Source organism: Chelmon rostratus, chromosome 12 (genome assembly GCF_017976325.1).
Source record: "Chelmon rostratus isolate fCheRos1 chromosome 12, fCheRos1.pri, whole genome shotgun sequence".
In the NCBI taxonomy this organism is placed as follows: Eukaryota; Metazoa; Chordata; class Actinopteri; order Chaetodontiformes; family Chaetodontidae; genus Chelmon; species Chelmon rostratus.
Window position 1 is genome coordinate 26,117,939 of NC_055669.1, and position 26,953 is coordinate 26,144,891.

The 26,953-nt window shown below is 43.5% G+C and overlaps 1 protein-coding gene across 1 annotated transcript; it reads right to left on the reverse strand.

Annotated features, from left to right (window-relative positions):
- On the reverse strand, positions 1 to 23,551 carry LOC121615138 (immunoglobulin lambda-1 light chain-like). Its single transcript, XM_041949341.1, has 6 exons — positions 23,375 to 23,551; positions 22,967 to 23,282; positions 18,113 to 18,153; positions 1,267 to 1,575; positions 1,060 to 1,134; positions 1 to 496 (listed from the first exon to the last, which is right to left on the reverse strand). Exons 1-6 carry the CDS (start codon positions 23,415 to 23,417, stop codon positions 330 to 332), a joined length of 951 nt encoding a protein of 316 aa, XP_041805275.1. The 5' UTR covers positions 23,418 to 23,551; the 3' UTR covers positions 1 to 329.
- Positions 23,552 to 26,953: the final 3,402 nt, after the last annotated feature.

Sequence of the window (26,953 nt, forward strand, 5' to 3'; positions counted from 1 at the left end):
TGATTTTTCTCTTTATTGAGAATGTTTGAGTGAAAGAATTTGACAAACCTGCCACACTCTGCATCATGTATTAAAAAGAAAGACAACAGAAAAATACCACAGACAATAAAATATGTAGTAGGCAGCCAATGATTCAGCTTCATTTTCTATTATTATAAAAGTCACAATTCAAAGCAGAAATAAACTAGAGGATCAAAATAACACTTTACCACAGAATATACACTCAGTAACTGCAGATATATATGTGTGTATATGTATTTGTACGTTTCGGACGATGCATGAGATGAAGGGATGAGATCTGATGGCGAGGAAAGGCGAGCAGGAAACAGTCAGTCAGCATGTGTGCAGTTGGTGGACGGTCCCTTGTTTCTGAGGATCATCAGCAGAGAGAGTCCACAGCAGTACACCAGACTCTTCACTATCAGCACTGAGTACAGCAGCAAGAGCAGCTTCACCCTGCACTGAGACTGGAAGGACACTGACACTGACACTGACACACACACACACACACACACACACACACACACACACACACACACAGGACAGTTTGAATGAAAGCTCAAAGGACCTTATTAAATACAACAAGTCAGGACCCCAACGAGCTCTTTAGGGGCCCTAAACTGGATCTGACGTCCTGTTTGATCAAAAACTAAATCTAGGAGCTAAAGAGGCTAAAAAGCAGCGTAGAGCTGCAGAGTTGGTGATGATTCTCTGTGGCTTCACAGCCACCAGAGACACCTTTCACTGTCCACAGAGTCATTCCACTCATTCTTCATATACAAGCATTTATAGTGGAGCTTGAACAGGTCATCCCCACAGTTTTTATAGCACCTCAGAGTCCTACATGTAGTTCAGCTGCCCTGAAACATGTGATCTGTCAGATTGTGCAGTGAAAGCTGTCTCAGTGGGATCAGTCGTGCTGTTGGACACTCTAACAGAATCAGGGAGTGTGAGCTGAAATCCTTCACTGATGAGCAGAAGGTGAACACACTGATATGCAGCCCTGACTGCAGCAGAACATTGGAGCTGTCCATGCAGAGAGGCAGCAGGTGATCTTACAGTCAGCTTGCTGCACAGCCGGCAGGTCTGTCGGCTCTCTCTCTGGAGGACGGGAAGCTGCTGGAGCTGGAGCCTCTGAAACAGAGAAGGAGTCAAATGTTTGGAGCAGCAGTGAGAAATGTCCGTCCTCTGCTCCTCTGCTCTCTGTGACGGCGTCTCCACATGAAGCTCCATCACTGCTCAACACACTCACCGAGCCTTCATTACCTGGTACTGGTGGGGCCTCCGCTTTGCCCCCCTCGTGCTGGACGTAGCAGATGTAATTAAATGTGCTGTTCTCCGGCTGATGGATCAGCAAGATGGCGGCGGCGCGTCCCGACTCTCTGAGCTCCAGCTGCTCTGTCTCAGCGGGGGGCGGCTCCTCCAGAGGACCGTTCTCCTTTCGTCTTTTCCAGGAGAACCGGACCACAGGGGGAAACATGGCCGAGGCCAGACACAGCAGGGCGCTCCGGCCCTCCAGGCGGGCTCCGGGCGCCGCCGGGTACACGCTCGCCACGGGCTTCGCTACCGGCTCATCTGGAGTTTGACGGCAGCCACGAGCGCCACAGACACACAATTCACACAGTCAACAGCAGCTTCCAGCACTGCACTGCATTCAGTCTGATCCTGGAAACTACATGGACTCTGATCACTAAACTGCTCATCAATACAGCACAAAGTTCACCACATGTACTGTGTTCACCTTCATATCAAACACAACGATCAGCTCATGTCATCAGAGGTTCTATGAGGAACACACACAATGACGTATCTGCAAGTTCTACATTTCAAAATAAGATCAGAATAATTTCACATTAATTATTATTACTGATAATATATTAGAATATAAAACAATATAATATATTGATGAAATTTGGTTTGATAGAATGAAGAAAAGTTTTTCTCTGTCAGAATGACAACTGTCATGTTGATGATTACAAGATATGAAGAATATTATATATTTATCACCACATACTTCAATCTAATCATTAAAAAATACATCAATAATTTCAGATCTTTTTCTGAACACTTTCAGCTTTTATACAGAATTTAAATGATTTGTTCAGACATGTCAAATGTGAACAGACTCCAATATAAAATACTCTCATTAAAATAAATTAATGTCAAAATTTCTTGATGCTTGAATGACATTTTTTATTTGAAAAAATAATTAATATTATAAAATATAATACAATAATATTATTAATAATAACAACAATAATGCATTTATTTATCGGCGCCTTTCTGGACACTCAAGGTCACTTTACATCAAGTTGTGTTACAGTATAATATATAAACTATAATAATGTAGTATACAATAATATATACTTTAATATATAATGTAAAATATGTACACTTTTTAGTACAAAATATTTATCATTATATATTTTCGAATATATTTTAATTTTCAATTTTTCAAATTATATTCAACATCATTTACTATTTATATTTATATTCAATGTTTTTTTTAGGATACAAATATTTGAATGTGTGACACTTTATAATAAATTATCCTCTATGATCGATAGAAATATAAATATTAGCAGCCATAAATTAATTGTGTTGTATAAAATTAATTCTCACATCATATTCAGTGTCTGTTTGTCTTTATGTTTAAATAAATCTTCCACTAAAAGACATATGTACCATCATATAAATACAGTTTTCATGAGGTCAATTTCACCATTTAAAAAGTACTTGTTACTTATCCAATACAACTTATTTAAAGTCATCAGCTTTTCAAAGTACATTTACAGACATTAATTCAGTTTGGTTTTTCATATTTTATCTTGAAGCTGAATGACTGAGATGATCAAATACTGAATATCTGTAACATTGTCAATATCATACTTTTTCTATAGAAATCAGTTGAAGTCCTGCAGAAATAAAGAATAACTTCAGTTGTTCTGTGAGATTTAAACATCTTTTCAGGAATTATGAACCTTTTTATGCAACAAAAGCTGCACGGCTGCAAGAATTCTCTGCTAATTATGAACAAACTAACATGTGAACTCATTAAAAACACATTTTCAACTTGTTGAAGGAAAATGAATGTTTGTTCTTACCTGTTACATACAGTTTAGTTCCAGAGCCAAAGAAGCGGTAGCTGTTTCCTCCCACAGTGAAACAGAGTGATACAAAAAGCTGTCTGCTGTTGAATGTGTCAGCTGAGCTGAACGAGTCCAAATGATGAACCAGGATCAGATTTCAGCTCCATCATGTGTTTCTCTAATGTTCTTCATCATGACTGTCTCTTCTTCTACTGTCTGTTCAGACACACCAGCAGTGTTGCTCTATGGATGCTAATGTCTGTCGGTCCACTGCTGTAGTCCAGATGGATTGGACCTGGACCACAGGACGGACGGAGGGATTGATGTGAAATTTTGTTCAGACATTCTTGGTCCCCAGAGGATGAACCTCGTGAACTTTGTTGATTCTGACTGTTGATCTAGCGCCACCAGCAGATCAACATTTTAGCTTCAGACTGAAATATCTCAGCTATTGGATGGATTACCATTTAATGTGGTCCAGACATTCAGGTTCCCCTGAGGATGAACTGTAGTGACTCTGGTGATCCTCTGACTTTTCATCTAGCGCCATCATCAGGTCAACATTTGAATTTGTCCAATACTTTGTTTGATGACCAAATACCTGCAGAACTAAAGACGTTCACCTGGAAGTTGCTCGACGTCGTCACTGATTCATGTTCTTCATGTGTGTTTCCAGTCTGTCGATAATATCGTCATCCTAATTTTACATGTTATTGTTGTGTTGTTTTGTTCTTTTCTGGACAAATGACATTTATTTCATGTGTATAAGAAAACCTTGAGAGACTTTTGTTTGCCTTGTCAACTCGATTACTTCCAGTTGTGCCAGGACGCTAAGATATTCTCACGAACACTAACCAAGATTTTTGACCATGAGTCACCAGCTCATGAAGCCTTCCGTGTGCTGCTGCGCGTAAAGCAAGGTCATCGCCGAGTAATAGATTACGCCGTTGACTTTCGCCAACTCGCTGCAGACAGCGGATGGAACGGACTTGCACTTAATGATGCCTTTGTCCATGGACTTTCCATTGCATTGAAGGACCAGCTGGCCCCCCTCGACCTGCCTCCTGATTTGGAAGCCATCATCTCCATGGCCATCCGCCATGAGAGAGAGAGGGATCACCGAAGAGAGAGTGGGCAAAATTGGGCGTCCAAGAGCAGGGCGTTGGTGAGCCAAATGCCAGACGAGCAAAATCCTCCTCGCACACTCACGCAGGTAACCTTGCATATTAATGACCGCATGGTTAATCTGAAAGCTTTGATAGACTCTGGGGCTGATGGCAGCTTTATGGACTGGCAAATCACCAGGGACAAAGAAATAGGGGTTAAAAAACTGGCTCAACCCACAAATGCTAGCGTACGCATACATGGTCTCCCTAAAGACATTGTTTCGGACAGAGGTCCACAGTTTGTTTCATGCTTTTGGAAGGAGTTTTCTCACATCATAGGAGCCACAGTTAGCTTGACATCCGGTTATCATCCAGAAGCTAAAGGACAAACTGAACGAATGATTCAGGAACTCGAAACCTGCCTTCGCTGCTTGGTCTCACAAAACCAGACGTCATGGAGCGACCACTTGACGTGGATCGAGTACGCCCACAAGACCCTCGCTTCTACAGCTACTGGTATGTCCCCTTTTCATGTTGTTTATGGTTATCAACCTCCACTATTCCAAGTCAATGAACAGGAAGTAGCTGTCCCATCAGCCCACGCTCTGGCGAGACGGTGTCATCGCACAGCAGCTGCACACTCCATGCTATTGTGCAATCAGGCACGAATGAAAGCAGCGGCCTCACATCGCAGGGCAGCTCCTCAGTACACCCAGGGGCAAAGAGTCTGGTTGTCTACTCGGGATCTCCCTCTCCACGTTCATGCGAGAAGTGTTAGTCAAGTGTCAAAGCAGGAGCAGTCAAAAGTCAAGTGTTTTGTCTTCTCCAGACAAATTAAACGTAATGTCCGGAAAATGCTCCTGTCATGTCTGTTAATCTGTTTGTTTCACTAGTGTCAAGTTTTGTCTCACACTTCCTGTTTTATTGTGAAACCCTGACTCTCCTCTCGTTTAAGAACCCTGGCTTCCTGGTGTGTTTCCCGCCTGTCTGATTGTCTGCCCCGCCCTGATTGTCTCCACCTGTTGTATATATAGTCTGCGTCTCCCCTTGTCCTGTGCCAGATTGTCTTGTAACCTCGGTGTTTCATGTCACTCCAGGGTTTCGACCTTGTTAAGTGTCATGTTTTTGATTTCCTAGTTTTTGAGAATATCCAAACTCTGATTTGTTTGTATTGTGAGCCGTCCGCCTTTTGTTCATGACAGATGTTTGTTATTGGAGCCTTTTATCTGCGTCATGTTTCTATTGGTTTTCTCTTGTCTGCTTCATCGTTGTGTTGCTGTGTTGCTCGTTTGTCTTCACTGTGTTAAACTACAGAAATCCTGCTGGAATATGTGATGAAAATGTGAATAAATCTCATCTTTAATAAATGTGTCACTTCAGGATGTTTGTGACTCTGCTGAGATGGAGGTGAAATATGTGAACCTGGGCTGTGGTTTACTTCCTGTCACAAACACTGTTTGACATCTGTTCATCTGTTGGTTTTTGTTCAGGCTGCAGGGATCATTTCTCACTGTGGGGATCACTCTTCCAACAGCTGCAGTAGTAGGAGGCTGAATGATGGAGTTTAACTGTCTGGATCTCCAACTCACAGCCGTTCTGTTTATTCACAGCTGAGAAATCATCTTTCTGAGGATGACTGGAATCTGAATCAACTCGACCATTACTCCTGGAAATAACAAGAATCCTTCTGAATGTTTCTGTGTCTTTCTTCTGGTACCAGTGAACATAATTACTGCTACACTGTTGAGTTCCTCGACAGCTGAAGGAGACTTTTTCACCAACTCTCCTGGTCAATGTTAAATCATCCTGAATCAGGTCTGCTGCCATGGCAACCAGCGCTGTAGAGACACAGAGGGAGAGATGAAGGTCAGTGTGACGGTGCAGGTTAAAGGTGGACTTTGCTGGCTCCTGATTGGCTGCACACACTCACCTGAACACAGACAGCACAGAGCAGCAGCTGGGAGGAGAAGCATTTTGTGCAGTGGTGTTTCCTCTGGTGAACCCGGGGAGAAGTGGCGCTCCGATGCAGCCGAGGCCGAACGAGGACGAGCTGTGAGATCGCACGAGGGCGGCGTGGTTTCTACCAGGTCCTCAGACCTCCCATCAGCCCCTGCGGCGGACAGATAAGGCTGCTGCTGATTGACGGCTCGGCTGAAGCTGCCGTGTGGTTTTAGCACCACAGCTTTGCTTCCGCCTGTAAAAACCCTCCTAATGTTAATTTTCTACACAGTGAAAAGCTCAAAGTTTCCCTCTGAACTGTCGCAGAGTAGAAGTATAAAATAGCACAAGATGGAAATACTCCAGCAAAGTACAAGTACCTCAAATCTCCCACCGCTGTCTTTATGTGAGCACTATCAGATGTCAGCAGATGATCCAGAATGTAAAGAATCATTAGTTTCAGTCCTTTAAATATAGTGTAAAATGAGCTCCACCTCCACCAGCTCCAACAGTGAAATCCTGCTTTGACTTTGAGTCACAATAATCTTTTTATTATTATTATGAAGACAAAAAGACAAAACAGTGACAAAACCACATAATGAAGACAAGAACAGTCAGAACAGTGAATACATACAGACCAGCTCATTGAACTGTTTCACTGTGAAAAATAAATCAATATCTAAGATATTATGATCATAATAACGATGAAAGAAAATGCACAAAGGCTGCTCTTAATTTTTGCTGCTTCCAATACTGCTAATAATAATAATAATAATAATAATAATAATAATAATAATAATAATAATAATAACAGATGATACTGTGGGTATTGTCAGTAATAATAACTGTGACAAAATGTAAAATACAAAAGAATAACACAGTAGAAAGAGACACAATGAGTAAATGTAATAGAAATAAATAAATATTTAATGATAAACAGCATAAATAAAAATAAATAAAATCCTGAACATGAAAGAAAAGAAATAATGACAACAGTTATGTAGATATATGTTATAATTAGTAATGTTATTATCAGTGTTGGTATTGATATGAATGTTTTTATTATAACACCACAAATAAATGCAACAGAATCATTACTGTTGTTGATGTGTGCGTGTGTGTGTGTGTGTGTGTGTATATGTGTGTGTGTGTGTGTGTGTGTGTATGTGTGTGTGTCAAAGTCAACAAACACTGACCTGGGGGTCCCTGCCCCCACCAGGGGTCGCCAATGCTTCAATGAGCAATGAATTTAGTTGAACGTGGAGCTGATTTCAGTCTTCAGTCTCATTTCTTTGAGTTTTCTGTCTGTGTTTGTGAGGTTGACGTCTCTCAGTTTGTTGGACTGTAACAAACAGGAAAACTGACTCAATATCGAGGATGTCGTCGAGATGCATCAGGAATAATTTAGTGCAAAAAACGGAGTCCCAACATGTGAAATCCTACATGTCGCAGTTCTTTCTGCAGTAAAAATGCTAACAGGAACTCCCTACAGCTGCTGATTTAGTGAATTTCTCCATTGTGAGATCAATAAAGTCTGATCTGATCTAATCTAGTCCCTGAGTTTAGCTCCTGGAGCTCCTCACTTCTTGGACTCTTTGATCTAAAAACCCTTTGAGCTGCTGAACCTTCACAGTCGTCCATGAGCAGGACCACAGTCCTCCAACCAGAGAGTTTAACTGACACGTCCAAACAGACATGAACCACTGAGGCATCGCAGCACAAAACACTCATATGTGTTGTTTTGGAGGCCACGGACAAAGAAGCCTTTGCTCATTTCTCTATGAGGACTTGTTGGCTCTCATCAGTGGAAACTGTAAAGTGGACCTTCGATGGCTAAAATGCCCATAAATAAACTGCATGGACGTGACCTCCAGGTGGGTCGTCACTGCTGCTCTCTGGGCTCAGGTCAACTTTGTGTGGGTGAAGGGCTCGCTGGAAAAAAGGCTTCCAGACAACAAGAGGACAGACAAACGGCTGCAGAGAGGGAGACGAGTCGATGAGTGTGTTCAGCAGCAGATATGAAGCTGTTCTCGGTGGTTATTAGGACTCATAAAAAGCTGTCGACAGCCAATCAGCACTTCCCTTCCTGCAGCAGACGGGCTGTGTGGGTTTCTGCTCTGCAGCCTCCTCACCGTTAGCTCTGCTTTTTCTCATGAACAACACAATGACAGTTACAACCATGGACTCTGCTTCAAGAATCATTCCAGGAACTTCAGTCTGATTTCAGCGCTCAGTCCTCACTGTCTCAGCTTTGATCCGTCTTATTGATCTGCCAGAGAAACGGCTCAAATCCTCAACTCAGAGCTGAGACGCTGAAATAGAAGCAGATATGTTCAACCTCCTGCAGTCTGCTCTGATCCCACTTTATGACCTCACACCAACTCAAACAGTGAAGCTTTTTCATTCAAACAGCTTTATTGACTCTGTCAAGGAAACAGTTTAATGACAGTTTCTGCAGCCTGACGTCAACATGGAACATAATACAACATATTAGGACATGTGGGAAAGAATCAGAGCGTTCAAACATTTCATACAACATCAACACAAAGTTTCTAATTTATCTGTTCGTGCCATCATGTTTCCAACATTCAGACTTCTGATCAAGCTGCTGTGTCATCATTTTATGTCAGTTGTAGCTTCAAAGCAGCTCGCTCTGCTGTTTGTTCACCTGTGGAAACAACAGTGTCATCAGCGTAGAGGTTTACGTCCACACTGACACAGTCAGAAAAGGGGGTCAGCCCTGAACCTGGTGGCACAACCACACCTGCTGACTTGTATATAACAGCTCTATGTTGATGTTGGCTTATCTTTGTCTGGCTTTGTTGTCCTTGTTTAGCTGTGTGCTCGTCTTCATGTCTTCCTGTACATTTGTTCTTGGTGCTGTGTGAAGGTGTTATGCCCCTGGTCTAGGGGTGCAGAGGCACAACACAAAGAAAGGCGGAGGAGAAATTACTATAGATAACAGGCAGTTTATTGCCAACAAAAATCGTACTTTTTATAATTTACAGATAAATTCACAAACCAAATGGACTATCAAAAGAAGCCTGGCTTCAGGGTGGACTAATGGCCAAAACAACAAACAAAACAAGCTATCTGAAAACCCCAAAAAGTAACTAAACCCTGGTAGGAACATAAATAAACAAAAAAACATTTACTAAGCCTACCTCCCTAGGCTAAGTAAAACAGGAGAAAATAGTCAGTAACAAAAATGCCAGACCACCCCTACTGCTTCTAAAGAAAACAAAAATACTTACAATATTTACACAATCTAATCCGAATTACAAACAAACAAACCAACTCTCACTAAGCTAACTCCAAATCTCTATGGTCTACAAATTTCAAAACGATTTACACTCAATACATTCAGCAACTACACAGTGACGCTTTCAGGTACAGCTGAGTTTGGCCGACACAAAGTGGACTCCAGTCGCAGGCCGGCAGGGAGAATGGGTTTAAGTACTGCCCAGCTTGATGGTACAGCCAATCATCAGCCTCCAAGTCTTCCAAGGGATGCTCCTGCTCACAAACACAAAGATCGGACAGAAAAGAAGAGGTCTCACTCTGTCACAGAAAAACAATCAAAATATTTACGGCAGGGGCCGTAACACCCCCCTTCCTAAGAACAAACTTCTTATAAGTTTGCCATTAGGACAAATACATGCGAGATAAAGCGTCGGCAAAAACATTCTCTACCCCCTTTTTGTGTCGGATTTCTAAATTGAAGTCCTGGATTAACAGTGACCATCTCATCAGTCTCTGGTTTGAATTTTGCATTTGTCTGAGAAACACAAGGGGGTTATGGTCGGTGAAAACGGTAATAGGCAAAGAACTGGACCCAATGTAGACCTCAAAATACTGTAGTGACAACAGCAATGCTAAAGCTTCCTTTTCGATGGTACTGTAGTTTGATTGCGAACTACTGAATTTTTTTGAAAAGTAACAAACAGGGTGGTCAATACCCTCGGAATCTTCCTGTAACAGAACAGCGCCTGCTCCTGTAGCACTGGCGTCAACCTCAAGCTTAAATGGGCGACTAAAGTTTGGGGCTGAAAGAACTGGAGTGCTACACAGCAGGGCTTTGCATGCCTCAAATGAATGCTGACAGGATGAGGACCACATAAAAGGCAACTTAACACTGGTCAAACTGGTTAAGGGAGCGACCACATCAGCAAAGTTTCTGCAAAAGCTGCGGTAATACCCAGCCATGCCCAAGAAGCGGCGGAGCTCACGCCGACTTTTTGGGACAGGGTAATCAAAGATGGCCTGAACTTTGGCATCAATGGGACGCACTTCACCCTGACCTACCTGTTTACCAAGGTAAGTAACTGTGGCCTTACCAAACTCACACTTGGCTAAGTTTAAAGTGAGATTGGCTTCCTTGAATTTTTCAAATACCACTGTAAGGCTTCGAATGTGTTCAGACCAAGTGTCTGAATAGACTACCACATCATCTAAATATACCTCACAGTTTTCCACACCAGCAAGGACTTTATGCATCAGCCTTTGGAACGTGGCAGGAGCATTGCGCAGACCAAAAGGCATCACAGTATATTGAAGAAAGCTGTCAGGGGTAACAAAAGCACAAATGTCTGAAGCACATGGAGTTAAAGGAACTTGCCAATATCCTTTAAGCAAATCTAATTTTGTTACAAACTTGGCAGAACCAACTCTGTCAACACAGTCTTCCATTCTGGGTAACGGGTATGAGTCTGCTTTTGTTGCTGCATTTACCTTCCGGAAATCAGTACAGAACCGTGGAGTTTCATCAGGTTTGGGCACCAACAAACAAGGAGAACTCCAAGCACTGGAGCTCGGGACTGCAAGACCATTTTCTAATAAGTACTCAACCTCCTTCTTCATTAAGGACCGTTTTGTAGGATTTACTCTGTATGCTGACTGTTTTATGGGGGAATGATTACCAACATCAATGTCGTGAGACAGAACAGTGGTGCGAGATGGAATGTCTGAAAACAATGTGGGGTTATTTTTGATTAAATGTCTGATGTCTGCTTGAGCAGCAATATCCAAATGTTGCAGGTGGGCTTCTAAATTCTGCAGAACTTCAGAGTTTTGCAATCTGGTGCTTGGTGACATCTTTATACAAAGACCATCACCTTCAGGAGCATCTGCAGGGGAAACAGAGGTTACAGTGGCGACAGTAGGGGGCGCCACAGTGTCACAACGTGTGAAATATGGCTTCAGCATGTTCACGTGGCAAACTCGTGTTTTCCTTCGCCGGTCTGGGGTACCAATTACATAATCTGTTTCACTTAACTGTTTTTCAATAAGATATGGACCAGAGAACTTAGCTTGCAGGGCAGAAGTGGGAATGGGAAGCAAGACAAGAACTTTGTCACCAACTTGAAATGGTCTTTTAACAGACTTTTTGTCATATTTTTTCTTCATTTCTCCCTGGGACACAGCCAGAGACTCACGTGCTGCTTCGCATGCTCTGTGCAGTCTCTCTTTAAACTTACCCACATAATCTAACACATTATCAACCGGACTACCAGCCTCAGACAGAAACTTTTCTTTTAACAAGCGAAGAGGACCACGCACAGTGTGACCAAACACTAAGTCAGCAGGACTAAAACCAGTGGATTCCTGCACACTTTCTCTCACAGCCATTAGAAGGAATGGCAATCCTTCATCCCAATCTTTCCCACTCTCAAGGCAATATTTCTTCATCATGGACTTCAAGGTCTGGTGAAAACGCTCAAGCGCTCCTTGGGACTGTGGGTGATAGGCACTGGATGTTCTGTGTTTTATGGACAGAGATGCTAAAACCTGAGTGAACAGTTTGGAGGTGAAGTTAGTTCCTTGATCTGTTTGGATATATTTTGGCAAACCAAATGTGGAGAAAAAGTTCACAAGTGCCTTGACAATTGCTCTAGCTTTGAGAGCGCGTAATGGAATAGCCTCTGGATAACGAGTGGCGGTGCACATCAACGTTAACAAATATTGATGACCAGACTTTGTTTTTGGGAGTGGTCCCACACAATCAATAATGACATGTTCAAATGGCTCTCCCAACACAGGAATGGGCTGCAAAGGAGCAGGAGGAATGGTCTGATTAGGCTTCCCACTGATTTGGCACACATGACAGGAGCGACAAAATTGGGTGACATCGGATTTAAGACATGGCCAAAAGAAATAACGCTGGATCCGACCATACGTTTTCTTTATTCCTAAGTGACCAGATGTGTTTTCATGCGCTAAACTGAGCACTTGGGAACGGAACTTGTGTGGAACGACCACCTGCTGAACAGAATTCCACCCTAAATCACCAGCGGCAGGAGGATACCAGTGCCGCATCAGAACGCCACTCACAACACTGTATGCACGGGGCGTCTTCGACTCTGGAGCAGCTGCAGCGGTAAAACACGGAACCAGAGTAGGATCACTTTTCTGAGCTTCAATAAGTGTACTCCTATCCACATCTAAAGCTAGCTCCGCCTCAGCGGGCAGCAGTTTATCACTCACATGTTTCTCTGTTTTGACTGCAGGACCCTCAGAGTCATCGGACTTGTTCTTTTGCGCAGCAGGAGACAAAAATGAATCAGCCAAATCTAACACATCTGCAAATTTACGCGACTGTGCGCGCGTCACCGCGCACGCAGGAAATACAGGGTTGGCAACAGCAGACACAGCAGAATTACAGTCGGGAACAGGTGTATTAACCACCTCAGGTGTGGGAAAAACTTTTTTCCCTGCCAAATCGTTACCAAGGATGAGAGCGACACCTCTCACCGGCAAAAGTGCACGTATTCCAAGCCGCACCGGACCAGAAACCAGAGGTGAGCGCAAAAACACTGTGTGTAACGGCGCTCTCAACGTGCTCATTTTCACTCCCCACACAAGTGCATCAGAACCACAAAATGAACTGTTTGAAAAAGGCAACACGCTCTGCAAAATGAGCGACTGAGTGGCTCCCGTATCACGCAGAATTGTGATCGGAACCTCATCCTCCTCCCTCCCTGTTAAAGAGACTGAGCCTTTTAAAATGAACGGTTGATAACACTCATCGATCTCATCATCACGTTCACCAGGGCTGACCGGAGGCAAAGCAGGAGCTGAATAAATGAAACCCACACTTTTTGGAGCGGACTTTTTTGCATTCTTATTTTGCTCTTTCCGAAGGAGAGCAGGACAGTTGGCGATAAGGTGCCCAACGTCATGGCAGTGAAAACACGCACGGTTTTCAGTGACATTACTGGCGGCAGCAGTGGGAGATCGCGGGGAGCTTTTGGATATCACACTTGGATTTTTACCGCTAAGGACTGGGACATGTTCACGACGGACCGACGGAAAAGCAACGCGGTGAGTTAAAATGAACTCATCTGCGAGCACCGCAGCTTTGGACAGGGAGTCAACTTTCTGTTCATTTAAATAAACAACAATTTTGTCCGGTACACATAACTTAAACTCTTCCAACAAGAGCAACTCCCGGAGTTGTGCATAAGTTTGTACCTTGCTTGCAGAACACCATTTATCAAACAAAGTTGTTTTTTCTCTTGCAAACTCTACATATGCTTGGTTGGCAGATTTTTCCCACGAGCGAAACTTTTGGCGATAAGCTTCAGGCACTAATTCATATGCACGCAAAACTGTGGCTTTAACAATGTCATAATCAAGGCTTTCATCTATGGACAAGCTTGCGCAGACTTCCTGCGCTTTACCCACCAACTTACACTGCAACAAGAGACTCCAAACATCTTTGGGCCAATTCAAAGTTGCGGCGATGCGCTCAAAAGCACTGAAATATGAATCTACTTCTGACTCTCGAAACGGTGGAACCAGAGCAATATGCCTGGCGACATCAAACTGCTCAGAAGCAGCAGTGGGAATGTGTGCGGATACAGGAGTGGATGTTCTCTGAGGAGCAAGTCGTTCCAGCTCCAACAGTCTTACGCGAAGGTGCATGAGCTCAACCTCTTTGGTTTTAGTTGCAAGCTCCACCTCACGCAGACGGAGGGCAAGCTGTAGATCCTCAGCATCTACACCAGCCTGAATCAGCGCAACTGGGTCAACGCGCGAGGTTTGGGTTTCGGTAGGAGCCTCCGCTCCCAACGTCACCTGACCGCTGAAGGCTTGTGTGGACGTGGCAGCCTCCGCCTCCACTTCCTCCTTTAAACCTTCAGGTGCGCCACCCCGCTGAGGCTTAAGTGTAATTATTCCTCTTTTTACCAACTCTCCTGATAAACATGCCATAATTTCAACTTTCTTAGCATGTATTGGCACAGAAACATTAAAAATGTTTGCAATCAATAGTAAATCTGTTTTAGTGCATCGCTCTAAATTTTCAAGAGTGGGATTCTGTGCAAACTCATCCATGTCCATATCAAAAACTCACCGTCGCACACTAGGTGAAAACTGCCAACCAAAAATATGAATTAACACACTTACCAAAAGACGCAAGCACGGGCAGAAACTCACAGCAACTCACCTGGAGATTACAAAGAAAACTCTAAGGCCTAGCCAAGTTGTACCTGAAAAGTCTTTGAAAAGAAAGCGGACGAGCCCCCAATTTATGTTATGCCCCTGGTCTAGGGGTGCAGAGGCACAACACAAAGAAAGGCGGAGGAGAAATTACTATAGATAACAGGCAGTTTATTGCCAACAAAAATCGTACTTTTTATAATTTACAGATAAATTCACAAACCAAATGGACTATCAAAAGAAGCCTGGCTTCAGGGTGGACTAATGGCCAAAACAACAAACAAAACAAGCTATCTGAAAACCCCAAAAAGTAACTAAACCCTGGTAGGAACATAAATAAACAAAAAAACATTTACTAAGCCTACCTCCCTAGGCTAAGTAAAACAGGAGAAAATAGTCAGTAACAAAAATGCCAGACCACCCCTACTGCTTCTAAAGAAAACAAAAATACTTACAATATTTACACAATCTAATCCGAATTACAAACAAACAAACAAACTCTCACTAAGCTAACTCCAAATCTCTATGGTCTACAAATTTCAAAACGATTTACACTCAATACATTCAGCAACTACACAGTGACGCTTTCAGGTACAGCTGAGTTTGGCCGACACAAAGTGGACTCCAGTCGCAGGCCGGCAGGGAGAATGGGTTTAAGTACTGCCCAGCTTGATGGTACAGCCAATCATCAGCCTCCAAGTCTTCCAAGGGATGCTCCTGCTCACAAACACAAAGATCGGACAGAAAAGAAGAGGTCTCACTCTGTCACAGAAAAACAATCAAAATATTTACGGCAGGGGCCGTAACAGAAGGTTTATGGAGAGCCGACTACAACCACAGTCAAATGACTCGTAGCTGTCAACATACATGGCCGATGAAGTTGATTCTGTTTGTGGTGATTTGCTCTGAAGCCAAAGTGAAATCCATGACAACAAAGATGTTCATGAAACACGCTGTGATTTTTGAAACAGTCAGTCAGCATGTGTGCAGTTGGTGGACGGTCCCTTGTTTCTGAGGATCATCAGCAGAGAGAGTCCACAGCAGTACACCAGACTCTTCACTATCAGCACTGAGTACAGCAGCAAGAGCAGCTTCACCCTGCACTGAGACTGGAAGGACACTGACACTGACACTGACACACACACACACACACACACACACACACACACACAGGACAGTTTGAATGAAAGCTCAAAGGACCTTATTAAATACAACAAGTCAGGAGCCCAACGAGCTCTTTAGGGGCCCTAAACTGGATCTGACGTCCCGTTTGATCAAAAACTAAATCTAGGAGCTAAAGAGGCTAAAAAGCAGCGTAGAGCTGCAGAGTTGGTGATGATTCTCTGTGGCTTCACAGCCACCAGAGACACCTTTCACTGTCCACAGAGTCATTCCACTCATTCTTCATATACAAGCATTTATAGTGGAGCTTGAACAGGTCATCCCCACAGTTTTTATAGCACCTCAGAGTCCTACATGTAGTTCAGCTGCCCTGAAACATGTGATCTGTCAGACTGTGGAGTGAAAGCTGTCTCAGTGGGATCAGTTGTGCTGTTGGACACTCTAACAGAATCAGGGAGTGTGAGCTGAAATCCTTCACTGATGAGCAGAAGGTGAACACACTGATATGCAGCCCTGACTGCAGCAGAACATTGGAGCTGTCCATGCAGAGAGGCAGCAACACACTCACCGAGCCTTCATTACCTGGTACAGGTGGGGCCTCCACTTTGCCCCCCTCGTGCTGGACGTAGCAGATGTAATTATATGAGCTCCTCTGTGGCTGATGGATCAGCAAGATGGCGGCGGCGCGTCCCGACTCTCTGAGCTCCAGCTGCTCTGTCTCAGCGGGGGGCGGCTCCTCCAGAGGACCGTTCTCCTTTCGTCTTTTCCAGGAGAACCGGACCACAGGGGGAAACATGGCCGAGGCCAGACACAGCAGGGCGCTCCGGCCCTCCAGGCGGGCTCTGGGCGCCGCCGGGTACACGCTCGCCACGGGCTTCGCTACCGGCTCATCTGGAGTTTGACGGCAGCCACGAGCGCCACAGACACACATTCACACAGTCAACAGCAGCTTCCAGCACTGCACTGCATTCAGTCTGATCCTGGAAACTACATGGACTCTGATCACTAAACTGCTCATCAATACAGCACAAAGTTCACCACATGTACTGTGTTCACCTTCATATCAAACACAAGGATCAGCTCATGTCATCAGAGGTTCAATGAGGAACACACACAATGACGTATCTGCAAATTCTACATTTCAAAATAAGATCAGAATAATTTCACATTAATTATTATTACTGATAATATATTAGAATATAAAACAATATAATATATTGATGAAATTTGGTTTGATAGAATGAAGAAAAGTTTTTCTCTGTCAGAATGACAACTGTCATGTTGATGATTACAAGATATGAAGAATATTATATATTTATCACCACATACTTCAATCTAATCATTAAAAAAAAACATCAATAGTTTCAGATCTTTTTCTGAACACTTTCAGCTTTTATACAGAATTTAAATGATTTGTTCAGACATTTCAAATGTGAACAGACTCTAACATAATATCCTCTCATGAAAATAAATTAATTTCAAAATTTCTTAATTACTGAATGACATTTTTTATAAAATAAAATATAATATAATATAATACAATATAATGCAATAATGTTAACATTAATAATAATAATGCATTGCATTTATTTTTCGGCGCCTTTCTGGACACTTTACATCAAGTTCTGTTACAATAAAATATATAAACTATAATAATAAAGTCTGTAATACTATATACTTTAATATATAAAGTATAATTTGTACAGTGTTTAATACAAAATATTTGTCATCATATATTTTTTAATATATTGAAATTTTCCATTTTCCATCAAATTATATTCAGCATCATTTACTATTTATATTTATATTCAATGTTTTTTAGGATACAAATATATTTGAATGTGTGACACTTTACATTAAATTATCCTCTATGATGGATAGAAATAGAAATATTAGCAGCCATAAATTAATTGTGTTGTGTAAAATTAATTCTAACATCATATTCAGTGTCTGTTTGTCTTTATGTTTAAATAAATCTTCCACTAAAAGACATATGTACCATCATATAAATACAGTTTTCATGAGGTCAATTTCACTGTTTAAAAATTACTTATTAATTATCCAATACAACATATTTAAAGTCATCAGCTTTTCAAAGTACATTTACAGACATTAATTCAATTTAGTTTTTCATATTTTATCTTGAAGCTGAATGACTGAGATGATCAAATACTGAATATCTGTAACATTGTCAATATCATACTTTTTCTATAGAAATCAGTTGAAGTCCTGCAGAAATAAAGAATAACTTCAGTTGTTCTGTGAGATTTAAACATCTTTTCAGGAATTATGAACCTTTTTATGCAACAAAAGCTGCACAGCTGCAAGAATTCTCTGCTAATTATGAACAAACTAACATGTAAACTTATTAAAAACACATTTTCAACTTGTTGAAGGAAAATGAATGTTTGTTCTTACCTGTTACATACAGTTTAGTTCCAGAGCCAAAGATGTTGTCCCACAGTGAAACAGAGTGATACAAAAAGCTGTCTGCTGTTGAATGTGTCAGCTGAGCTGAACGAGTCCAAATGATGAACCAGGATCAGATTTCAGCTCCATCATGTGTTTCTCTAATGTTCTTCATCATGACTGTCTCTTCTTCTACTGTCTGTTCAGACACACCAGCAGTGTTGCTCTATGGATGCTAATGTCTGTCGGTCCACTGCTGTAGTCCAGATGGATTGGACCTGGACCACAGGACGGACGGACGGATTGATTTTGTTCAGACATTCTTGGTCCCCAGAGGATGAACCTTGTGAACTTTGTTGATTCTGACTGTTGATCTAGCGCCACCAGCAGGTCAACGTTTTAGCTTCAGACTGAAATATCTCAGCTATTGGATGGATTACCATTTAATGTGGTCCAGACATTCAGGTTCCCCTGAGGATGACTGTAGTGACTCTGGGGATCCTCTGCGCTTTCATCTAGTGCCATCATCAGGTCAACATTTGAATTTGTCCAATACTTTGTTTGATGACCAAATTCCTGCAGAACTAAAGACGTTCACCTGGAAGTTGCTCGACGTCGTCACTGATTCATGTTCTTCATGTGTGTTTCCAGTCTGTCGATAATATCGTCATCCTAATTTTACATGTTATTGTGGTGTTGTTTTGTTCTTTTCTGGACAAATGACATTTATTTCATGTGTATCAGCAAACCTAGAAACTTTTGTTTGCCTTGTTGACCCGATTACTTCCTGTTATTAAAACCAGCTTCAGTGCTCAAACTTCCTCTGTTCTTGTGTTTTGAGTTTGTATTTGAGTCTGAAAACCTCGAGCCTTGGAGTTTGTTAATTATCGCACTTTGAACTCTGCCTGCTGCTAAAGCGTTCAATAATGTGACACAAAATCGTGATTAAAACATATATTTTTTTTATTTAAAATGAGCCTACTCTCGTCTGTCACCGCTCTCACTGCGCAGCGGCTCTGAAAGTAAAAATGTACGTTGCCTAGCAACCGCCTCTCATAGGTTTGCAGGCCGGCAGGCAGGAAAACTTATTTCTTTACAGATATTCAGAGAAATCATGTCAAATGTGGAGAAGTGACGGGATATCCCAGACCTGAGAGAGATATAGCTGGAGACAGAGTTTGGTTTCTATTATTTTGTTCTGATGGATAAAAATCCTGCAGCAGCTGATTTCTGTGTTCAGCGTCAGACATTGAAACATCTGTCTCCAGTTTTGTCTCCACTCAGCAGTCTTTTAGCAGGTTGATCGTTGATGTTGTGTTTTTCTTGGTGTTTCATTCGTGTCTGTCTCCTTCAACCTGGTTAATCTCTGTGTCCTCAAGTCTCTTGTCCCTCGATATTGCTTCTCCTGTCAGTCCAACGTTGTTCTTTACTTTTCCCTTCTGTTTTTTGCTGGGGACATGTCATTCTCCAGCCGCACGTCAAGTGTTTTGTCCTCTCCAAACAAGTTAAAAGTATTGTCTGGAAAATGCTCCATATTTTGCCTCTCAAATCAGCTGCCAATTTGTTTTCGAGCTTGGTACATTAAGGGATTGCCCCTTTAGTACATTACTGTTGCTATTGCTTCCCTAGCAACGGAGTACCTGAGCAGCTGGTGGTTTGTCAAGAAATAAACACCGCTGAATTTTGCCATGCCATTCTAAACTTATGCAATGTAGGGGAGGAGGAGGTTCACTGGAGGGGCCAGCGATTGGTCCTGGCCCCCCTTGGCGGCGGCCCTGGCCAGAATATATTATTGAACACATATATCACACTGACCTCTGTGATGCCTGGAACTGCTTCTCTTTCCGATCTGATGTCAGATGGTCGTGATAATGATGATGATGATGATGATGATTCACCCTTTGATCAGAGAAAATAAAAGAAAATAAGACAAGATCAAAATATTGATTTGTGCAGATTTAAATATTACAAAGGGTTGAATTCCTTAAAGATTTCAATCAGTTACTTTAAAATCAAGCCATTCACTCTCAAGCTGCTGAAGTGTTGGTGTAGAGAGTCTTTTGTCCTGATGGTGGTGCTAGAGGGAAGGTCAGGAGGTCCCCATGCATTACTGCTGCCGCCGCACCGATCCGTCTGTCAATCTCACGCTCCATCCTTCCCTCACTTGTGAACAAGACCCCAAGATACTTGAACTCCTCCACTTGAGGCAGGAGCTCTCCTCCAACCCAGAGGGGGCAAGCCACCCTTTTCCGGTCGAGAACCATGGCCTTGGACTTGTTCAGTTGCCCTCGGAGGTGCTGATTCTCATACCAGCCGCTTCACACTCGGCTGCAAACTACCCCAACACATGCTGGAGGTCCTGGATCGAAGAAGCCAACAGGACAACATCATCTGCAAAAAGCAGAGATGAGGTCCCCTGTGGTCCCCAAACCAGACTCCCTCCGGCCCTTGGCTGCGCCTAGAAATTCTGTCCATAAAAATAATGAAAAGAACCGGTGACAAAGGGCAGCCCTGCCAGATCAACATGCACTTGGAACAGATCTGACTTACTGCCAGCAATGCAACCAAGCTCCTGCTCCAGTCATACAGAGACGGACGGCTCGTAGTAGAGGGCCCCGTACTCCATACTCCTGAAGCACCTCCCACAGAATGCCACGAGGGACACGGTCGCCTTCTCCAAGTCCACAAAACACATGCGGACTGTTTGGGCAAACTCGAACCCTTGAGTACCCTGCAGAGGGTGTAGAGCTGGTCCAGTGTTCCAGGACGAAAACCGCACTGTTCCTTCTGAATCCAAGGTTTGACTATCGGCCGAATTCTCCTCTCCAGTACCCTGGAATAGACTTTACGAGGGAGGCTGAGGAGTGTGAATCCCCCTGTAGTTGGAGCACACCCTCTGGTCTGCCAGTCCAGGGGCACTTCCTCTAAGGAAGGCATGACAATGGGATTGATGAGATCCTCAAAGTATTCTTTCCACCGCCTGACAATATCGCCAGTCGAAGTCAACAGCTCCTCACCTCCACTGTAAACGGTATTGGCAGGGTACTGCTTCCCCCTTCTGAGGCGCCGGACAGTTTGCCAGAATCTCTTTGTGGCCGACTGATAATCCTCCTCCATGGCCTCCCGCAGCACGCTTGTCCTGCCGGTAACCGTCAGCTGCCTCAGGAGTCCCACAAACCAACCACGTTCGATAGGACTCCTTCTTTATCCCTTACTTCCGGTGTCCACCTCCGGGTTCGGGGCTTACCACCACGACAGGCACCAGAGACCTAACGGCCACAGGTCCAAACAGCTGCGTCGACAATGGAGGTGGAGAACAGGGTCCATTCTGACTCAATGTCTCCAACCTCCCTCGGGATCTGGTCAAAGCTCTCCCGGATGTGCGAGTTGAAAACCCCTCTGACAGAGGGTTCCGCCAGACGTTCCCAACAGACCCTCACTGCCTGTTTGGGCCTGCCAAGTCTGTCCAGCTTTCTCCTCCACCGCCGATCCAACTCACCACCAGGTGGTGATCAGTTGACAGCTCAGCCCCTCTATTCACCGAGTGTCCAAGACATACGGTCGAAGGTGAGATGACACGACCACAAAGTCGATCATTGACCTCCGGCCTAGAGTGTCCTGGTGCCACATGCACTGATGGACAGCCTTATGCTTGAACATGGTGTTCGTTATGGACAAACTGTGACTAGCACAGAAGCCCAATGACAGCGTTCGGTTTCAGATCGGGAAGGCCGTTTCCTCCCAATCATGCACTTCTAGGTAACACTGTCGCTGCCCATGTGAGTCTTGAAGTCCCCCAGTAGAACAATGGAGTCCCCAGTCGGAGCACTTTCCAGCGCCCCTCCCACGAACTCCAAGATGGGCGGGTACTCTACACTGTTCTTCGGCCCGCAGGCCAAAACAACGGTGAGGCACCTGTCCCCAACCCGAAGGGGTAGGGCAGCAACCCTCTCCAACTCCAACCCATGGCAGGTAAGGTGGGGGGCTATGAGCAGGTAAGGTGGGGGGCTATGAGCAAGCCCACACCAGGGGCAACTCCAGAGTAGAAGGGAGTCCAGCCTCTCTCGAGGAGTTGGGTTCCAGAACCCAGACTGTTCGTGGAGGTGAGCCCGACTATCTCTAGCCGGTACCGCTCAACCTCCCGCACTAGCTCTGGCTCCTTCCCCCCAGCGAGGTGACATTCCATGACCTCATTGCCAGATTCGGAGTACAGGGATTGGGCCGGCGGGGCCCCCTCCCACGACTACCAACCAAATCCCACAGCATTGTCCCCTTTTGATCTCTCTTGCGGGTGATGGGCCTACTGGAGGGCGGGCCCAAGATTTGTCTTTTAAAATGTCCTGAAGTGAAACAATGTGGTGAAATCTACTGAAAGGTGTTCAACAACAAGTGCTGCTCAAGTGTTTTCACTCAGAGCACGTTAGTATTGTGAGGGAGGAATGGACTTTATTCAGCAGCAGAGCAAAGAGGAGGATTTTCATCTTCATCTCAAATATCTTCTCTGCAGTTTGTTGTCTTATTGTCCAAAATGACTGAATGAAAAATGACAGATGTTTGTTATTGGAGCCTTTTATCTGCGTCATGTTTCTATTGGTTTTCTCTTGTTTGCTTCATCGTTGTGTTGCTGTGTTGCTCGTTTGTCTTCACTGTGTTAAACTACAGAAATCCTGCTGGAATATGTGATGAAACTGTGAATAAATCTCATCTTTAATTAATGTGTCACTTCAGGATGTTTGTGACTCTGCTGAGATGGAGGTGAAATATGTGAACCTGGGCTGTGGTTTACTTCCTGTCACAAACACTGTTTGACATCTGTTCATCTGTTGGTTTTTGTTCAGGCTGCAGGGATCATTTCTCACTGTGGAGATCCAACAGCTGCAGTAGTAGGAGGCTGAATGAAGGAGTTTAACTGTCTGGATCACCAACTCACAGCCGTCCTGTTTATTCACAGCTGAGAAATCATCTTTCTGAGGATGATTGAAACCTGAATAAACATGACCACTACTCCTGTAAATAATAAGAATCGCTCTGAATGTTTCTGTGTCTTTCTTCTGGACCCAGAATACAGCATCACTGCTACACTGTTGAGTTCCTCGACAGCTGAAGGAGACTTTTTCACCAACTCTCCTGGTCAATGTTAAATCATCCTGAATCAGCTCTGCTGCCATGGCAACCAGCACTGTAGAGACACAGAGGGAGAGATGAAGGTCAGCGTGACGGTGCTGGTTAAAGGTGGACTTTGCTGGCTCCTGATTGGCTGCACACACTCACCTGAACACAGACAGCACAGAGCAGCAGCTGGGAGGAGAAGCATTTTGTGCAGTGGTGTTTCCTCTGGTGAACCCGGGGAGAAGTGGCGCTCCGATGCAGCCGAGGCCGAACGAGGACGAGCTGTGAGATCGCACGAGGGCGGCGTGGTTTCTACCAGGTCCTCAGACCTCCCATCAGCCCCTGCGGCGGACAGATAAGGCTGCTGCTGATTGACGGCTCGGCTGAAGCTGCCGTGTGGTTTTCCCACCACAGCTTTGCTTCCGTCAGTAAAAACCCTCCTAATGTTAATTTTCTACACAGTGAAAAGCTCAAAGTTTCCCTCTGAACTGTCGCAGAGTAGAAGTATAAAATAGCACAAGATGGAAATACTCCAGCAAAGTACAAGTACCTCAAATCTCCCACCGCTGTCTTTATGTGAGCACTATCAGATGTCAGCAGATGATCCAGAATGTAAAGAATCATTAGTTTCAGTCCTTTAAATATAGTGTAAAATGAGCTCCACCTCCACCAGCTCCAACAGTGAAATCCTGCTTTGACTTTGAGTCACAATAATCTTTTTATTATTATTATGAAGACAAAAAGACAAAACAGTGACAAAACCACATAATGAAGACAAGAACAGTCAGAACAGTGAATACATACAGACCAGCTCATTGAACTGTTTCACTGTGAAAAATAAATCAATGTATAAGATATTATGATCATAATAACGGTGAAAGAAAATGCACAAAGGCTGCTCTTAATTTTTGCTGCTTCCAATACTGCTAATAATGATAATAATAATAATAATAATAATAATAATAACAGATGATGTCAGTAATAATAACTGTGACAAAATGTAAAATATAAAAGAATAACAGAGGAGAAAGAGACACAAAGAGTAAATGTAATAGAAATAAATAATATTTAATGATAAACACCATCAATAAAAATAAATAAAATCTTGAAAAGGAAAAGGAGAAATAATGACAACAGATATGTAGATGTATGTTATAATTAGTAATGTTATTATTAGTGTTGGAATTGATATGAATGTTTTTATTATAATTGTATACATTAAGTCTGAAAGTCAATAAAAGTGATCCACAGCTGAGTCCACATTGACGTCTGTTGTGAAGGCTTTTGACAAAGTCAACTTTGAGCTGTTGAACCTTCACAGTCGTCCATGAGCAGGACCACAGTCCTCCAACCAGAGAGTTTAACTGACACGTCCAAACAGACATGAACCACTGAGGCATCGCAGCACAAAACACTCATATGTGTTGTTTTGGAGGCCACGGACAAAGAAGCCTTTGCTCATTTCTCTATGAGGACTTGTTGGCTCTCATCAGTGGAAACTGTAAAGTGGACCTTCGATGGCTAAAATGCCCATAAATAAACTGCATGGACGTGACCTCCAGGTGGGTCGTCACTGCTGCTCTCTGGGCTCAGGTCAACTTTGTGTGGGTGGAGGGCTCGCTGGAAAAAAGGCTCCCAGACAACAAGAGGACAGACAAACGACTGCAGAGAGGGAGACGAGTCGATGAGTGTGTTCAGCAGCAGATATGAATCTGTTCTCGGTGGTTATTAGGACTCATAAAAAGCTGTCGACAGCCAATCAGCACTTCCCTTCCTGCAGCAGACGGGCTGTGTGGGTTTCTGCTCTGCAGCCTCCTCACCGTTAGCTCTGCTTTTTCTCATGAACAACACAATGACAGTTACAACCATGGACTCTGCTTCAAGAATCATTCCAGGAACTTCAGTCTGATTTCAGCGCTCAGTCCTCACTGTCTCAGCTTTGATCCGTCTTATTGATCTGCCAGAGAAACGGCTCAAATCCTCAACTCAGAGCTGAGACGCTGAAATAAAAGCAGATATGTTCAACCTCCTGCAGTCTGCTCTGATCCCACTTTATGACCTCACACCAACTCAAACAGTGAAGCTTTTTCATTCAAACAGCTTTATTGACTCTGTCAAGGAAACAGTTTAATGACAGTTTCTGCAGCCAGACGTCAACATGGAACATAACACAACATATTAGGACATGTGGGAAAGAATCAGAGCGTTCAAACATTTCATACAACATCAACACAAAGTTTCTAATTTATCTGTTCGTGCCATCATGTTTCCAACATTCAGACTTCTGATCAAGCTGCTGTGTCATCATTTTATGTCAGTTGTAGCTTCAAAGCAGCTCGCTCTGCTGTTTGTTCATGTGTGGAAACAACAGTGTCATCAGCGTAGAGGTTTACGTCCACACTGACACAGTCAGAAAAGGGGGTCAGCCCTGAACCTGGTGGCACAACCACACCTGCTGACTTGTATATAACAGCTCTATGTTGATGTTGGCTTATCTTTGTCTGGCTTTGTTGTCCTTGTTTAGCTGTGTGCTCGTCTTCATGTCTTCCTCTACATTTGTTCTTGGTGCTGTGTGAAGGTTTATGGAGAGCCGACTTCAACCACAGTCAAATGACTCGTAGCCGTCAACATACATGGCCGATGAAGTTGATTCTGTTTCTGGTGATTTGCTCTGAAGCCAAAGTGAAATCCATGAAAACAAAGATGTTCATGAAACACGCTGTGATTTTTCTCTTTATTGAGAATGTTTGAGTGAAAGAATTTGACAAACCTGCCACACTCTGCATCATGTATTAAAAAGAAAGACAAGAACAGAAAAATACCACAAACAATAAAATCTGTAGCAGGCAGCCAATGATTCAGCTTCATTTTCTATTATTATAAAAGTCACAATTCAAAGCAGAAATAAACTAGAGGATCAAAATAACACTTTACCACAGAATATACACTCAGTAACTGCAGATATATATGTGTGTATATGTATTTGTACATTTAGGACGACGCATGAGATGAAGGGATGAGATCTGATGGCGAGGAAAGGCGAGCAGGAAACAGTCAGTCAGCATGTGTGCAGTTGGTGGACGGTCCCTTGTTTCTGAGGATCATCAGCAGAGAGAGTCCACAGCAGTACACCAGACTCTTCACTATCAGCACTGAGTACAGCAGCAAGAGCAGCTTCACCCTGCACTGAGACTGGAAGGACACTGACACTGACACACACACACACACACACACACACACACACACACACACACACACACAGACACACACAGGACAGTTTGAATAAAAGCTCAAAGGACATAATTAAATACAACAAGTCAGGACCCCAACGAGCTCTTTAGGGGCCCTAAACTGGATCTGACTTCCTGTTTGATCAAAAATTAAATCTAGGAGCTAAAGAGGCTAAAAAGCAGCGTAGAGCTGCAGAGTTGGTGATGATTCTCTGCGGCGTCACAGCCACCAGAGACACCTTTCACTGTACACAGAGTCATTCCACTCATTCTTCATATACAAGCATTTATAGTGGAGCTTGAACAGGTCATCCCCACAGTTTTTATAGCACCTCAGAGTCCTACATGTAGTTCAGCTGCCCTGAAACTTGTGATCTGTCAGACTGTGGAGTGAAAGCTGTCTCAGTGGGATCAGTTGTGCTGTTGGACACTCTAACAGAATCAGGGAGTGTGAGCTGAAATCCTTCACTGATGAGCAGAAGGTGAACACACTGATATGCAGCCCTGACTG